Source organism: Sorex araneus, chromosome 6 (assembly GCF_027595985.1).
Source record: "Sorex araneus isolate mSorAra2 chromosome 6, mSorAra2.pri, whole genome shotgun sequence".
NCBI classification, from domain to species: Eukaryota; Metazoa; Chordata; class Mammalia; order Eulipotyphla; family Soricidae; genus Sorex; species Sorex araneus.
This window is the reverse complement of record NC_073307.1, coordinates 167,884,880-167,900,823: the sequence shown is the minus strand read 5'-3', so window position 1 is coordinate 167,900,823 and position 15,944 is coordinate 167,884,880. Positions and strand designations below refer to the sequence as shown.

The window sequence follows — 15,944 nt, the reverse complement described above, 5'->3', positions numbered from 1 at the left end:
CCACGGGGTGCGGGTGTGTGTGACGGGCAGCTCCTGGCTGGTACAGCACCAAGTGCCTTTGCTGGGGAGGCCCTGGGGCACTTTGTCAAGGCAAACCACGACCTTGCACGGGCTCCGCTAGGGGCTTTGGCAACTTGGACCCCAAAAAGGTGTGGCCGCACCCTGAGAGCTCCAGGCCCGCGGGCGACCCCACTTCCGCCGCTGCAGCCTGTGACGGGCGCGCACGCCGCACCCCGCTGTCCCACATGCACGCGCGCGCCCCGCCCCCCGCGCGCGCCCGTCCCGCTGCCCTCGCGCCCGCGCCCGCCGCCCCCGCGCATGCATACGCCCCACACCCTTGCATGTGCACACCCCGCTCCGCGTCCAGCACATGCGCACGGCCGGCTCAACGCCGCTGCACCCCCGCCGTGGCGCGCACGGCCCGCCCCGCTGCCTCCCATGCGCGCGCGGCCCGCCCCGCTGCTCCCCGCACGCGCACGCTCCGCTCCCTGCTCCCCGCGCATGCGCGCAACCCTCCCGCTGCCCCCGCGCATGCGTACGCCCCGCTGCTTCCCGCTGCTCCCCACCCCGCTCACGCCCCGCGCGGGGTAGGCGGCGCGGCCCCCGCTTCTGGCCATGGCCTCAGAGCGGCTCCCCAGCCGGCCCGCCTGCCTGCTCGTGGCCAGCGGCGCCGCGGAAGGTGAGTCTCGGCATCCGGGAGGGCCGGCGCGGGCGCAGGTCGCGCGTCGTGGTGGTGGGCGCTGCTGCAGTGGCCCCGGGAGAGCCTGAGCGCCGGCCGCCGGCCGGGGACAGCAGCCCCGGTGGACCTGCAGGGCGCCCACGCCGGCAGGGGGCCCCGTCGCGGTTGGGGCTGGGGGAAGCTGGGGGATGCGGATGCAGCCCCCGCCCCGTGTGACGATACTGCGCCCGGGAGGCGGGCCGCGGCCGCCCACCCATGCACGTCTTGCAGGTGTGTCTGCCACCTCCTTTCACCACTGCTTCACGCTGGCCAGCGGCGCCTTCAACCTGCAGGTGGCCACGCCGGGGGTAAGTCGGCCACTGCCTTGCAGGTGGCCATCCTGGGAGCACTGCGGTGCAGGGACCCCTGGACAACCGTCTGCTCCCCGTTCTCCCGGAAGGAGGCAGGGACGGGGCCAGAGCAACGACACGAGTCCTGGGCGGCCGCACCGGTGGGCTGGCCAAGGGCGGGTGGGAGCAGCTGGCGGGCATGGCCTGAAGGCCAGGGCCGGCCCGGGCTTTTGTAGGGGAAGCCCATGGACTTCGTGGACGTGAGTGAGAGCAACGCGCGCTGGGTGCAGGACTTCCGCCTCAAGGCCTATGCCAGCCCTGCCAAGCTGGAGTCCATTGACGGTGAGGCCCAGGGGTGGGTCTGCAGGTGCAGGCCTGAGTGCCCTCTCCTGACCAGTCCTCCCCTGTCGCCCCAGGTGCCCGCTACCATGCCCTCCTGATCCCGAGCTGCCCCGGGGCGCTGACCGACCTGCTCGGCAGCGGGTCCCTGGCCCGAATCCTGCAGCATTTCTGCTCCGCGAGCAGTAGGTGCCCGGGGCTGCACGCGGGGGCGGGGGTGGAACAGCCACAGACGCTGCGTGGGCACTCAGTGGCTGGCTGAGGACACGTGTGGCCCAAGCACACCAAGCACTGCAGCACCCCTGTGCGACAGACAGTGCCGTGTCACACAGCACATGCCCAGTGCTCTGTGGTGAGGCATTCACGCGTGTTGAGGTGCTCCTGTGGCGAACACGCTTGCACATGGCCTGTCCTGCTCCATCTCTGCCCCTTTGGCACCGGTAGCAGGCACTGGGGAGGTGCTCAGCAGGGACCCTCCACCAGCCCGCGTGCTGGAAGCAGCGGGAGGCCAGACTCAAGGACGGTGGTGGTGCCCACGCCGGTGGGCTGGCCTTCCCCACAGAGGGCGAGATGGCGGTGCTGCCCCTCGGGTGTCCCTCAGCCCCTCCCCATTGCTTCTAGAGCCCATCTGTGCTGTTGGCCACGGGGTGGCCGCGCTCTGCTGTGCCACCAAGGACGACGGGTCCTGGGTGTTCCAGGGCTACAGCGTGACGGGGGTGAGTGTCAGCTGCAGCTTGGCACGTGCCCACTGAGCAGTGGCCCTGGGAGGACCAGCTGGGCGAGGGCCCTGAGCATGGGGGGGGGTGGCGAGGGGTCTCCTTCCCCTTGGCCTTCCCACAGCCCTCCGTGTACGAGCTGGTGCGGGCGCCCGGCTTTGCCGCCCTGCCCCTGGTGGTGGAGGACTTTGTGAAGGATGCGGGTGCCAACTTCAGTGGTGAGCAGGCACAGGGGCTTGGTGCCCCTCACGGGGGGGGGGGGGGGGGGGGGAGGGACCCATGGGTGGGGCAGTGCCTGAGCCTGTTCTGGGGCCTTTGCAGCCAGTGAGCCAGACGCTGTGCACGTGGTGCTGGACCGCCACCTGGTCACTGGACAGAACACCCGCTCCACTGTCCCGGCCGTGCAGAACCTGCTCTTCCTGTGTGGCGCCCGCTGACTGTCACCACTACCCCCTTCTGGCCCAGGCAGTGTCATGGGTGGAGGGACACTGGTCTCCTTCAGCCTGCCCCGGCCAAGCAGGTCAGCTGCAGCCAGGGCAGTGGACTGTTTTTCATTCGGACCTCCTCGGGGAGGCGCCCGTGCTGCACCACGACTGTCCACAGGGAGTGCTCCCTGCCCAGGCGCTCTGCTCGCGGCTGCCCAGCCCGGCTCCAGCGTCGGGGGCAGCAACAGGTGCCACCGGGTGGTCCAGGGTTAGCCGCCTCAGGGCACACTGTGGAGTCCTGGAATAAAGTGAGAAGGAAGCCCCAGGGGCTCGGGCTGCTTCCTGTCTGGGAAACCTGTGGGCGTCCATGTGCCACTGCCAGGGGCCCCTCGCCCTCCCCAGGCCCAGTAGTGGGGCTGGTGATGGCCTGCACCAGCCTGCAGCCCAGTGTGGTGCTCCCGCTCCTCGCCACACGCCAGGAGGACCCGCACAGGCAGTGACGGCTTTAATGTTTCAGACCGGAGGTGACAAGATCAGACCCTGTGCGTCCCCACCAAGGTTGGGCACGGGGTCCTCATCATGCGCTTGGCTGGCAGAGAGGGTGCGGCGGGGCGTCCTACTTCCCGTTCTCGGCACTGAACATCCGCTCCTACAAAGCACAATCGTCAGGGGGGTGGCCTGGGACCCCTCCCGTGCGCACCCCCGGGGTCCACCCGAGGCCCCCACCATCAGCATCCGCTCCAGCTTGATGGAGTCGGCCGCAAACTTGCGGATCCCGTCAGAGAGCTTCTCCACAGCCATCTGGTCCTCGTTGTGCAGCCAGCGGAAGGCCTTCTCATCCAGGTGCACCTTCTCCAGGGTGCTGGCCTGGGCTGCGGGCAGACAGGTGTGGGCCTGGGGCTACAGGCCCGGCCAGCCCCACCCCGCCCAGCCGCCGGGGCACCCACCAGCCTTGGGCGACAGCACGGGGCTGAGCTTGCTGCTGTCCTTGAGCAGCTCGGCCAGGAGCTTGGGCGCGATGGTGAGGAAGTCGCAGCCCGCCAGCGCCTTGATCTCGCCCGTGTTGCGGAAGGAGGCGCCCATGACAATGGTCTTGTAGCCGAACTTCTTGTAGTAGTTGTAGATCTTCGTGACGCTCTGCACGCCTGAGGGGCCGTGCCGGGGTCAGCGGCTGCCCGCACGCCCGGGGCCGCCCGCCCCTGCCCGCGCCCCCTCACCCGGGTCCTCCAGTGGCTCGTAGGACTTCTTGTCCGTGTTGGCCACGTGCCAGTCGAGGATGCGCCCCACAAACGGGGAGATGAGCGTCACCCCTGCCTCGGCACAGGCCACGGCCTGGGCGAAGGAGAAGAGCAGCGTCATGTTGCAGTGGATGCCGTGGCGCTCCTCCAGCTCCCTGCTCGGGGGGACACGGCGTCAGGGGCGCCCGGGGCCCAGTAGTGGCCACTGCGGCCCACCCCGGCGCTCGGGCTGCACTGGGCTTTTGCTTGGTTTCCGTTTCTGGAGAAGTGGACTGTTTCTCATCTGGACTGACTCAGACGTGAGGGAAAAGGCAGGACGTGTCGGGAGGAACACGGGCAAGACGAGAGCCGAGCGCGAGGCCCTGTCCTGGGGAGACCGCCGCTCAGAGAATGCCTGGGCGACCTGGGTGGGGGGCTGGGCCATTCCCAGAAGTGCTGAGGGGCCACGGGGGGGTGCTGGCATGGAGCCCAGGTGGGCTGCCCCTGGGTTGGCATCAGGGGCTTCAGCCCAGACAAGCCAGCCTGCGCCACTGCGCCCCACCGATGCCAGGGCAGGTGGCTGCCGGCCCTGGGGACACTCACTTTCCGGCCTGGATGCCTTCCCAGGTAGACGAGAGCTTGATGAGGACCCGCTCCTTGCCCACGCCCAGCTCCTTGTAGAGGTCAATGAGGCGCCGTGCCCGGGCCACCATGGCGTCCTTGTCGAAGGAGAGCCTGCGGGGGAGGCGAGGCTGCGGCTCTGCTCTCTCCGGGCCCCGCGCCCCACCACACCCCAAGCCCAGCCCCGGGGCCCCACCTGGCATCCACTTCAGTGGACACGCGGCCAGGAATCTTCTTCAGTATTTCTGCCCCGAACAGCACGTAAAGTTTGTCAATGGCGTTTTTAACCTGTTCCTCTTGGGACCTGCAATTCCAGAAGAGCAGCTAGAGCCTCTGGCGTGGGCAAGTGGGGGTGAGGGCAGCTTCCCACGCAGGCGCTACCCCGCCTCACGCCACAGCCATGTGGTCCACGCTGCACGGGATGGGGAGAGTCCCCCGACACCAGCTGCCTGCAGACCCCACTCCTCACAGGGCAAGGGCAGGGCAGGGCCGGGCCGGGAGAGCCTGCGAGCTCCAGATGGCACCAAGGGCCCCACTGGCCCTCCACCCCCCCTTCCCATCACGAGCTGGGGCGGGCCCCATGGGGAGGAGCAGTGACGCCCGCACACACCCTCCCCTGCACCTGAGCAGGTTCCCAATGGGAGCAGCAGGGACAGGACAGACTGAGTAAGGGGCAAGAAATGCCCTCGGTGGAGCCAGGACCCTCAAGCTGGGCGCTCCCAGGGTGGCCACTGCTCAGAGCACACGGGCGCCTCTACAGACGGACTCGGTGGGCAGGGGCAGGGGAGGGTGCCGGCGCGGCCCACCAGACCCCGCCCCGCCCCAATACTCTGTGTCCTGTCAGCGCTGGCGCCTGAGCACAGGCAGTAGGGCCCCGACCCACTTCCCCGGGCCGAGGAGCAGCAGGACACCCTGATGCAGGGGAGGGGAGGGGAGGCGGGCGGCTGCCAGGCCCCGGCACTCACCCGCCCAGCTTCTTGCCGTAGGCGATGGCCGCGTCCACCAGCTCCTGGTAGGCAGCCATCTGCGCAGCAGCCAGGATCAGGGATGGGTTGGTGGTGGCATCTTGGGGCTTGTACTCTTCGATGGCTGGAGAGGGCAGCAGAGAGCCGGGCGGTCAGTGGCGTGGTTTCCGCCCTGAAACCTGGGCCGGGCCCCCAGAGCCGGGCGGGCTGCGTGGTGCCCCATGTGGGCGAGAACGGGTCACCTGGGCACTCTGCACCTGCTCAGGGGCCAAGTTCCTGGTGGCGGAGCCTCGGCCTGTCAGGGAAAGGTGGCCTCAAGGCCCTGGGGCCAGGCCACTGCCGGAGACAGCAATGGGGACAGCATTTGCCCGTGTGCAGCCGACCCGGGTTCCAGCCCTGGCCCTGTGTAGGGGCCCCAGCATCAGGGCTGCGCCCCGAGTGAGCCCTGAGCACCACCAGCTGTGGTCCAAGTACCCGAAAATAAGTAACAAAACCCCAGATCAGGATCTGAAGGATGTTTACTCAGTGGAGCCAGGCTGGGAACGGCATGTTTCAGCGAGCCATGTTCCACACACACAGACACACAAACACACACACACACACGGACACCTTCTACATGTTCCACACACAGACACACACACACGGACACCTTCTACATGTTCCACACACACAGACACACACACACACACAGACACCTTCTACATGTTCCACACACATGGTCACCTTCTACATGTTCCACAGAGACACACACGGACACCTTCTACATGTTCCACACACAGACACACACACAAGGACACCTTCTACATGTTCCACACACACAGACACACACGGACACCTTCTACATGTTCCACACACACAGACACACGGACACCTTCTACATGTTCCACACACACACACACACACACACACGGACACCTTCTACATGTTCCACACACACAGACACACACGGACACCTTCTACATGTTCCACACACACAGACACACACGGACACCTTCTACATGTTCCCCCCCCACACACACACACACAGACACACACGGACACCTTCTACATGTTCCACACACACAGACACACATGGACACCTTCTACATGTTCCACACACACACACACACACGGACACCTTCTACATGTTCCACACAGACGCCACGAGCTCCAGACACATCCTCACATTCCACACAGAAACTCCACACGCCTTCCACAAACACTTCACGTAGGCACGTTCTACACGGACACTCCACACAGACACTCCGCAAGACACACTCCAAAAACACACTTCACACGCTCCAGACATGCTCCACACAGACACGCCACACACGCTCCAGACACATTCCATATGTTCCACACGCTCCACAGACACTCTGCCCGTGTTCCACAGGATCCGCACACGCGCCCCACAGACACCGCGCGCGCTCCACACAGGTGCCCCCGCGCGCCCCGCGCGCCCCGCACGCCGCGCCTGTGCACAGACCGGGCGCGCGGGCCAGGGGATGCGGGTGCTCGGCGGGAGGCGCGGGAGGCGCGGGAGGCGCGGGCGCGGGTCAGAGTGCAGGCGGCTCGTCGGCCGATAAACAACCGGTTACCCAAGACGCGGCCGTTTCTCAAGTCACCGTGAGGAGGCAGAAACCAGGAAGTCGGGCGGCCGCCCCGCTAAGCCGCTCGGCGGGTCCGGGCGCTGCGGCGACCCGGCAGGTGCGCCCGGCTTCTGGGGGGGGGGCGAGACCCTGCGGCCCGCGCCCCCCTGCACCGCAGCCCCGCCCCTGCGCCCCTGCACCGCAGCCCCGGCCCCCCGCGCCCCTGCACACAGCGGCCCCGCCCCCTCGCGCCCCTCAGCCCCGGCCCCTCGCGCCCCTGCACAGCGGCCTCGGCCGCCCGCGCCCCTGCACCCCTGCACAGCAGCTCCCGGGCGCGCGGCAAGCGTCACGGGGATGCAGGGTTCCGGGGTGCAGGCCCGGAGGGAGCAAAGGCCCGGGGTTCCAGGGCGGAGGATTCGGGTCGGGCGGACCGTGTGGGCGCAAGTTCGGAGGCTGCCAGTGGGGAGCAGGGTGGGGGGAGCGAAAGGTCGGTGGGAGCGAGGCGCGGGGGGCCCCGGGCGGCGGGCAGCAGGGCGGCGGCAGCGGGCAGCGGGCAGCGCGGGAGGGTCCGAGCCCGGCCCGGGCAGGCGCGGCGCGCGCGGCTCCCGTCCCCCGCAGCCCGCACGGCTCACCGTTGAAGTCGCCCGTGTCCGCCACCACCGTGGTGAACTGCTTGAGCTGGTCCAGCGCGTTGTCCATCCTTGGCCGCTTCACCGGGGAGGCCGACATGGCGCGAGGTAGCCCTGGAGCCTGGCCCACAATGCTCCGCGGCAGGACGGGCGCCGGCCAATCGGAGCGCGGCGCGGCGGGGGCGGGGCCTCCGGCACTTCCGCCTGGGCAGCCAGGCCGCGGGCCCCGCCCCGCCGCGCCCAGGCCCCGCCCCGCCCCGCCGAAGCCCTGCTCGGGCCCGGCTCGCCGTCGGGATCCAGGCACCGCGGCCCGGCCCGGTCGGGGGTCCCACCCTGGGTGCGGCGGAGGCAGGGCACGGAAGGGGCGATGCCCCGCGCGGTTACTCCCTGTAGGGCGAGCCTCCACCCACCCCGTGGCCTCAGCGTGAGCCAAGGTGGGGGCCGAGGTGCGAGGCCAGCCAGGCGTTAAGTCCCTGCAAGGGGTCCTGCTGGGGCCGCAGACTTTGTACTTTGCATGTGGGACAGTCCCTTGGCCACGTTCTCCAGGCCTAGTTGGACACTGGCTGGCCAGGCCAGAGCATGTGCCACAGGCGTGTGGGGTTTGGGCAATGGTCACCGTCCACCCCTCCCCCCGCCCCCCTCCACTAGCGCCCGGTGCCCGGGTAGGCGAGATCGACCGAGATGGCAGGGATGAGGCTGCTGGGGGCTGGGTCCGGCGTGGCCTGGGAGACGGCAAGCGGCGTCAGCCTTGCCGCTGGTTCTGAGAACCTGCCACTCAGCCGCAGTCCTTGGGCTGCCAAGTCCCGGTCCTCTGCAGGCCGCAGCCTAATGCTTCTCTGGGGGGGCTCTCCCCGCAGGCCCCGCATCCTCAGTCACCAGTGCAGGCCTGAGGAGTCCTCGCTGCGCTCTGGAGACCACCCCAGCGGTGCCAGGGGCCTTGGCGTGCAGGATGGAGCTGAGGTCAGTCACGTGTAAGCCACGTGCCTCCCCCCCACTCTTGCTTGTCTCGCCTCTTCCCTGAATATTTCCTCAGTGTCTTTGTCTCTCCTGTCCACAGTCTGTTCCCTTTGCTTGAACGGAGCCCAGGCCCTCACCCAGGCCTTTGCTTTTGCATCTCCTTCACTCTCTCTTCTCCACTGCGGACCAGTAACCAGTAACCGCCAGGTCGGGTGGGCGTTGGTGCTGGAGCACCAGGCTGGCCCACCCCCTGAGTGAGGCCCTGGGTGCCCCCACACTGAGAGGAGGAGAAGAGCGAATGAAGACCGTGAATCCCCTACAAAACGGGGCGGTGCCCCAGGCCCAGGCAGATCGGGTTCCAGCTGGCCACAGACAAAATGTTTACTAGCATAATGAGTTTATTTCGGGAGAAGCCAGAGAGTGGGGAAACTGCTGTGGGGAGACTCAGGCCGGGACGCAGGGAAGGAGACAGGTAACCGGCGAGGCGGGCGGGGGAGAAGCTGCCCATTGCAGGACAGCAGGAGGCAGCTTCTCACTGGCCGGGTCCTGCGCTGTTGCTGGCCACAGGGAGGGTAGGACTTTGGAAGGGCTGGGGGGGCTCCTTCCTGTCCGGTGCACTGCAGCCAGGGCGGGTGAGTACCCGTTCCACGGTGCTCACCCTCGGCTGGATTTGACTCAGCCCGGGTGACCGCTCCCCTGCCTGCTGTCTGGCAGCCCCCCGGGAGGCGGCTGGGACCCTCCCCACTGCCGTCACCTCCACGCTGCTCTCCTTCCAGGCTCCCGCGTCTACAGTGCAGGGGACCCTCGGAAGGCACCTCGTCCGGGGCTCATGGCAGAGCCCAGGCCTGGCACCCCAGCTTGCAGAGTGAAGCGCAGCCACTCCCTGTGCCCCAGCCCTGCAGCTTCTGTGCTGGCCTGGCCGCCGTGTCCTCCCCAGAGACCGGCCCGGAGTGCCCGGGGCAGAGCTGAGTTGCTGTTGGCAGCGCTGCGCCCCAGTGTCCAGCTGTGGGTGACAGGAAGGAGCCGGTGGGGGTGTGAGAGGTGTCAACATACAGGTCACCCCAATCTGGGCCGCCCCTCCCCCACGGCGGAGGCGACAAGAAGGGACCCGGGGACTTCCTGGGGTGGTAGTGAGCCCCGGCCGGCCGGGGAGAAGTTCCCGAGTAGGGAAGCGGCGGCTTCCGGTCCTGGCTCCCAGTCTGGGTTTGTGACATCTCAGTGACTGGAGTTGGGGACACAGCACAGCTCAGGACCCAGCGGTGGGGGGGTCCAGCCGTATGTGGGGTGTGTCCTGAGGCCCTTTGAGGCCCGGAGGTGCTCAGGACTCGCTCCTGCTAGAACCTGGGGGACCGTGTGATGTCGGGGATCAAAGCCATGTCCCGCCTGCTGTCCTGTGGCTTCAGGCCTGCCCTCAGCGCAGCTTTCCCAGGAAGAGAAGGCGCGTCCCCTGTGAGTTCCGGCCCGGGACCCCTAGGGTCGCAGTCTGGCCGGGATCAGAGGGAGGGTGGGGCATTGCTGGGAGACCGGCCCTTTGGCCGCTGCCCTGAGCAACACTGGGGTGAGGAGGAGGGGCCTGAGACTCGCCTGACTGGCCTGGCGGGGCTGGGGGTGGGGGCCCATCCTCATCCTCCCGGAGCCATGGGGGCAGCTGTGCGCCCCCATGCGCGTGAGGCGCCCCCCTGGCTCCTGGGGTGCCCACAGGCAGGCCAGGCCCCGCCGGAGCGTGTGGCCTGGGGTCTCTGGGCTGAGCCCAGCACGCGCAAGGGCCCCCGCGGAAGCAGGTGAGGAGCGGCCCGAGCAGGCGGGAGCCGGTGCTGACCGGCCGCGGAGGGCAGCGCCCACACAGCCTGGGAAGGAGCCCCAGGACGGCGGGAAGGGCGGCTGCCTCGTACAGTCGCCAGGTTAGATCCTCGCACCCCGTACAGCCCCCGCCAGGAGTGACCCCCGAGCACTGCCGAGTGTGGCCCAACAGAAGGGGGAAAAGCACACGCTGTCCACCACCATCAGCACCGCCCGGGGGTCCCGGCCGTGGGCAGAGGTGGGAGAGGCCAGGAGGAAGCAGCGGCAGGGAAGCAGGTGCGGGCAGTGTAGACGGCTGAGGCACCTCTGCTTTGGGGTCTGCACAGAGGATGTGGGCCTGGAGGAAAGCTGGGGAGGCTGGGGACGGGGGTCTGGTGGGGGCCCAGGGAGCGGCCCCGGGGTTGCAGGGAGAAGCAGCCGAGGGGGCCAGGACCCACGTCCCACAGTGGGGCAGCTCCGGGGGCTTCAGAGAGGCCAAGGGGGGTCTTGGGCAGGAGCCTAGCCTGTGGGGCGGGGGTGGGGACCCCAGGAAAGAACACTCACTGCCTTCAGGATGGGGGGGGGGGCTCTCAGGGGACGCCAAAAGCACCAGCACCGAGAAACAAATGAGGATCAGTCTGCATGGGGGCCTGGGTGTGATCATGGGAGCACAGAGCCCGGAGTGACTGCCCCTGTCCCCAGGTGTGGCTGAAAAGGGGGAGAGAGTGGGAGAGAGGAGAGGGGAAGAGAGAGGAGAGGGGGGAGAGGGAGAGAAGAGGAGAGGGAGGGAGGGAGAGGGAGAAAGGAAGGGAGGAGAGAGGGAGAAGAGGAAAGAGGAGGGAGGGGGAGGGAGAGAGGAGAGGAGGAAGGAAGGGAGGAGAGAGAGGGAGAAAGGAGAGGAGGAAGGGAGGAGAGAGAGAGGGAGAAAGGAGAGGAGAAAGGAAGGGAGGAGAGAGAGGGAGAAAGGAGAGGAGAAAGGAAGGGAGGAGAGAGGGAGAAAGGAGAGGAGGAAGGAAGGGAGGAGAGAGGGAGAGGAGGAAGGAAGGGAGGAGAGAGAGGGAGAAAGGAGAGGAGGAAGGAAGGGAGGAGAGGAAGAGAGAGGAAGGGAGGGGGAGGGAGAGAGGAGAGGAGGAAGGAAGGGAGGAGAGAGAGAGGGAGAAAGGAGAGGAGGAAGGAAGGGAGGAGAGGAAGAGAGAGGAAGGGAGGGGGAGAGGAGAGGAGGAAGGAAGGGAGGAGAGGAGGAAGGAAGGGAGGAGAGAGAGAGGGAGAAAGGAGAGGTAGAAGGAAGGGAGGAGAGGAGGAGAGAGGAAGGGAGGGGGAGGGAGAGAGGAGAGGAGGAAGGGAGGGAGGAGAGAGAGAGGGAGAGAGGAGAGGAGGAAGGGAGGGAGGAGAGGAGGAGAGAGGGAGGCAGGGAGAGAGGAGAGGAGGAAGGAAGGGAGGAGAGGAGAGAGAGATAAACGGGGTCATCCCGAGCCTCCTTTTTGGGGCCACACTTGAGTCGCTGCCCTGGGCCCATTCCCAGCTCTGCGCTTAGGGGTCCCTCCTGGCCGTCCTGGGGCGCAGGTGGCGCAGCAGACCCCTCAGTGCCCGTCTCACCAGCCCCTGCTCCGCGTCTGTTTCTGGGCCAGTCCCAGCGTACTCCTGCCTCTGTGCTCAGCGCTGCCGTGCGGGGGGAGCTGAGCCAGCCACTGTCTTCCCTTGTGCTTTTGGTGTTGTTTTGTTCGGGGCCACATCTGGCAGTGCTCAAGGATCACTCGAGTCGGGGCTCAGTGGACCGGGGTGCTGGGCACTGCCTGTCAGCCACAGGCGAGGCAGGCGCCCACGAGGGTGCTGTCCCTCTGACCTGTTTGCTTTGTTTTGGGGGCTCGGGGTCTCACCAGGTGGGAAGTGACGAGGCTCCCGGGATGGGACCCGGACTCCTGCACGAGAGCCTCTCCTGGCCGGCACGGGCAGCAGAGTGTCAGCCTGGGCTGACGGAAAGATCTAGAGAAAAGGTGCACACCTTACAAGCCTTCCTGCTCCAGCCAGGTGCTGAGTCACAGGGAAGTGGGGTGCTTGAGAGGGGTGCTGAGTCATGGGGGAGGGGCCTGGAGGGTCGGGGTGCTGAGTCATGGGGGGCCTGGAGGGTCAGGGGTGCTGAGTCATGGGGGAGGGGAGGGTCAGGGGTGCAGAGTCATGGGTGTGGAGAGGGAGGGTCAGGGTCTGAGTCTTGGGGGAGAGGGAGGGTCAGGGTCTGAGTCTTGGGGGAAAGGGAGGGTCAGGGGTGCTGAGTCTAGGGGGGAGAGGGAGGGTCAGGGTCTGAGTCATTGGGGGGAGAGGGAGGGTCAGGGGTGCTGAGTCTTGGGGGAGGGAAGGGTCAGGGTCTGAGTCTTGGGGGAGGGGAGGGCCAGGGTCTGAGTCTTGGGGGGAGAGGGAGGGTCAGGGTCTGAGTCTTGGGGGGAGAGGGAGGGTCAGGGTCTGAGTCTTGGGGGAGGGGAGGGTCAGGGTCTGAGTCATGGGGGGAGGGGAGGGTCAGGGGTGCTGAGTCTTGGGGGAGGGGAGGGTCAGGGTCTGAGTCTTGGGGGAGGGGAGGGTCAGGGTCTGAGTCTTGGGGGAGAGGGAGGGTCAGGGTCTGAGTCTTGGGGGAGGGGAGGGTCAGGGTCTGAGTCTTGGGGGAGAGGGAGGGTCAGGGTCTGAGTCTTGGGGGAGGGGAGGGTCAGGGTCTGAGTCTTGGGGGAGGGGAGGGTCAGGGTCTGAGTCTTGGGGGAGAGGGAGGGTCAGGGTCTGAGTCTTGGGGGAGGGGAGGGTCAGGGTCTGAGTCTTGGGGGAGAGGGAGGGTCAGGGTCTGAGTCTTGGGGGAGGGGAGGGTCAGGGTCTGAGTCTTGGGGGAGGGGAGGGTCAGGGTCTGAGTCTTGGGGGAGAGGGAGGGTCAGGGTCTGAGTCTTGGGGGAGGGGAGGGTCAGGGTCTGAGTCTTGGGGGAGAGGGAGGGTCAGGGTCTGAGTCTTGGGGGAGGGGAGGGTCAGGGTCTGAGTCTTGGGGGAGGGGAGGGTCAGGGTCTGAGTCTTGGGGGAGAGGGAGGGTCAGGGTCTGAGTCTTGGGGGAGGGGAGGGTCAGGGTCTGAGTCTTGGGGGAGAGGGAGGGTCAGGGTCTGAGTCTTGGGGGAGGGGAGGGTCAGGGTCTGAGTCTAGCGGGAAGAGAGAGGGTCAGGGTCTGAGTCATTGGGGGAGAGGGAGGGTCAGGGTCTGAGTCTTGGGGGAGGGGAGGTTCAGGGCCTGAGTCTTGGGGAAGGGGGAGGGGTGCTGCGTCCAGGGGGAGGGGGAGGTCAGGGTACTGGTGCCCAGGCCCAGGCCCGCAGGTCTTGTCCCCCCGCAGTCCAGCTCGGAGCACAGGAACAGAGACCACATACATTCAGAAACATTTCACTTGGGGGCCAGGGCGAAACAGCAGGGAGTGTGTTTGCCTTGCACATGACCGACCTGGGTTTGATCCCCAGTACCCCCGTACGGTCCCCTGAGCCCACCAGGAGTGATTCCTGAGAGCAGAGCCAGGAACCCCCTTTAACTCACCAGATGTGCCCCGCTTCCTCCTTCCATGAAAAAGGAAAGAAAAGGCTGAGGAAAGGGTCAGGAAGCAGGGGGGCTCCTGGGTAGGGGAGGGGTGTCCTGCAGGAGGATTCGAGATGACAGGCAGAAGCTTCTCCTCTGATACCTCTTTAACAAAGGGGACTATTTCTTTTTGGGGGAGCCACACCCCACAATGCTCAGGGATTACTCCTGGCTTTGAACTCACTTCTGGCGGCCACCCAGGTTACCCGCTGCCCTCTGACACTCAGCACCAACAGGCCCTTTGTGCAGGGCCGAATTCTAATCTCACTTGACTGTCCCCTAGGTCCCAGGCACTGAGTCACAGAGCCGACAGCTGAGTCAGGGGCGGGATTAAACCCTGGAATTAAGCCCAGAAGAGGCTTTGTCTGAGGTTGATGGGAGGCCAGGTCCTGTCCCACCACTAGAGAGGACAGAGGGACGGTGCTGGCCTTGCACACAGCTTCCTGGGTGCAAGAGTGGGCAGGGAGTCTGACTGCTGGGAACAGCCACGGAGGCTCACACAGGGAAAAGACATGTTAGAGCCAGGAGTAAGTTCTGAGCACCACCAGGTGTGGCCCAAATGCCAAGAAAAAAATTATCGATGCATGGTTCGTTTACACACCGTGGGGTTAGCCTCACCTGCTCTCTGGGCGAACCCAGCATGTCCCCCGTTCACCCCACTTCTGTTCCGAGGCCCCACCCTTCTCTCAGTTCCCCCACCTCCAGTGCCCTCGCCCTCCCCGCAGGATCCGGCTCCTGACCTGCTGCCTGTGTTTCTGGGGAGCTCCTGGTTTGGGGGATCCTGTGCGGACACATCTCTGGTATCACAAACACCCCCTCCCCAAGCCCTGCAGTGTGGGCAGGGAAGGGGGCAGGAAGTTGATTTGTGGTGGGCTGCCAAGACCTCCTCAGAAAAGCTGCCAACAACCAGCCTGCACCAAGCCTGCTTGCCTGCACGTTCCAGGCAGTTCCATGCACCCTGACCCCACGCTGGAGCTCATCCTGTGGTGTCATCACATGTGCTAGCTCCATGGCATGTGGGGGACACACTGCCGTGCCCCCTGTGAGTGCCCCCGGGGAAGGCCCCCAGTGCTGCCCTTCCCCCTCCAGGGCTCTGCTCAGGGCTCCCCGCGGCTGGGGCTCCCCTCTGGGGCCCTGCCCTGTGACACCCCTCCACACTGCTCCCCAGGGCTCGGCCATGCCCCTGGGCGTGGGAGTGCACGTGGATATGGCGTGTGCACATGAACCTGGCTCTGCATGTATCATGACCCCACGGGCACCTTGGCCTACGTACGTGTGTGCCATGCATACATGTATTCACATACCCATGTGTACATGCCATGTGCCAGTACATGCATGTTCATATACCCATGCCAGTGTACACATGTGGCCAAGTACATCACATGTGCTACGTACCCACATACACATACCCATGTACACAGGTGGCCACACACACGCCTGTGTCTCCACGTACTCGTGTGCTATATATATATCACACACACCATGCACACATGCCCCTGTACACGTGTATCACACATGTACTGCACACATGCCCATGCATGTCCCTAGCTGTCTGTCCCTGTGTACAGACGCATGTCACATCACGCCTATCCGTGCTCGCTCCCCCAGGGCCACTCTTCACCAGGGCGTGGCCACACCAGTGCTCTCGCTATGAACCCAGCGAGCTCAGGCTGGGGCCTGGTGCATGGCAGGGCCGTCCTGCACTGGTGGCCGCACCCTGGGTGTCAGTGGGGACAGCGTGGGCTGGGTGGATGTCGTGGGGCCTCTTTGCCAGCACCCACGAGTTAGCTGCAGCTCCCCAGGGCCCGGCCATGTTCCCCCAGTGTCAGGCCCCTGCACTTCAGGGCTCAGAAATGTTTCTGCAAGTGCAGCCCCTGGCGGTCCCCGTGCCCTGGGAACAGGGGTGCCCCCGCCCTCGGCCCCACGCCCCCAGCTTCCGGCATCAACTTCTTTTTTTTTGCTTTTTAGGTCACACCCGGCCATGCACAGGGGTCACTCCTGGCTCTGCACTCAGAATTACCCCTGACGGTGCTCAGGGGCCCATATGGGATGCTGGGAATCGAACCCAGGTCGGCCGCGTGCAAGGCAAACGCCCTCCCCGCTGTGCTATCGCTCCAGCCCCACTGGCATCAACT

The 15,944-nt window shown here is 66.4% G+C and overlaps 2 protein-coding genes across 3 annotated transcripts; one reads left to right on the top strand and one right to left on the bottom strand.

The window, feature by feature from the left end:
- Positions 1-522: 522 nt before the first annotated feature.
- GATD1 (glutamine amidotransferase class 1 domain containing 1) lies at positions 523-2,813 on the top strand. Of its 2 annotated transcripts, XM_055141811.1 has the most exons (7): positions 524-679; positions 950-1,026; positions 1,245-1,350; positions 1,425-1,532; positions 1,969-2,063; positions 2,188-2,281; positions 2,385-2,813. In XM_055141811.1, the coding sequence occupies exons 1-7, from the start codon at positions 616-618 to the stop codon at positions 2,498-2,500; spliced, it is 660 nt and encodes a 219-aa protein (XP_054997786.1). In that variant the 5' UTR covers positions 524-615; the 3' UTR covers positions 2,501-2,813. The 2 variants fall into 2 exon arrangements, with proteins under 2 accessions (XP_054997787.1, XP_054997786.1); XM_055141812.1 differs by lacking the exon at positions 1,425-1,532 and having other exon boundaries at positions 523-679.
- Positions 2,814-2,980: 167 nt separating this feature from the next.
- TALDO1 (transaldolase 1) lies at positions 2,981-7,652 on the bottom strand. Its single transcript, XM_055141810.1, has 8 exons — positions 7,492-7,652; positions 5,292-5,415; positions 4,523-4,630; positions 4,309-4,440; positions 3,706-3,881; positions 3,436-3,633; positions 3,215-3,360; positions 2,981-3,137 (listed from the first exon to the last, which is right to left on the bottom strand). The coding sequence occupies exons 1-8, from the start codon at positions 7,586-7,588 to the stop codon at positions 3,105-3,107; spliced, it is 1,014 nt and encodes a 337-aa protein (XP_054997785.1). The 5' UTR covers positions 7,589-7,652; the 3' UTR covers positions 2,981-3,104.
- Positions 7,653-15,944: the final 8,292 nt, after the last annotated feature.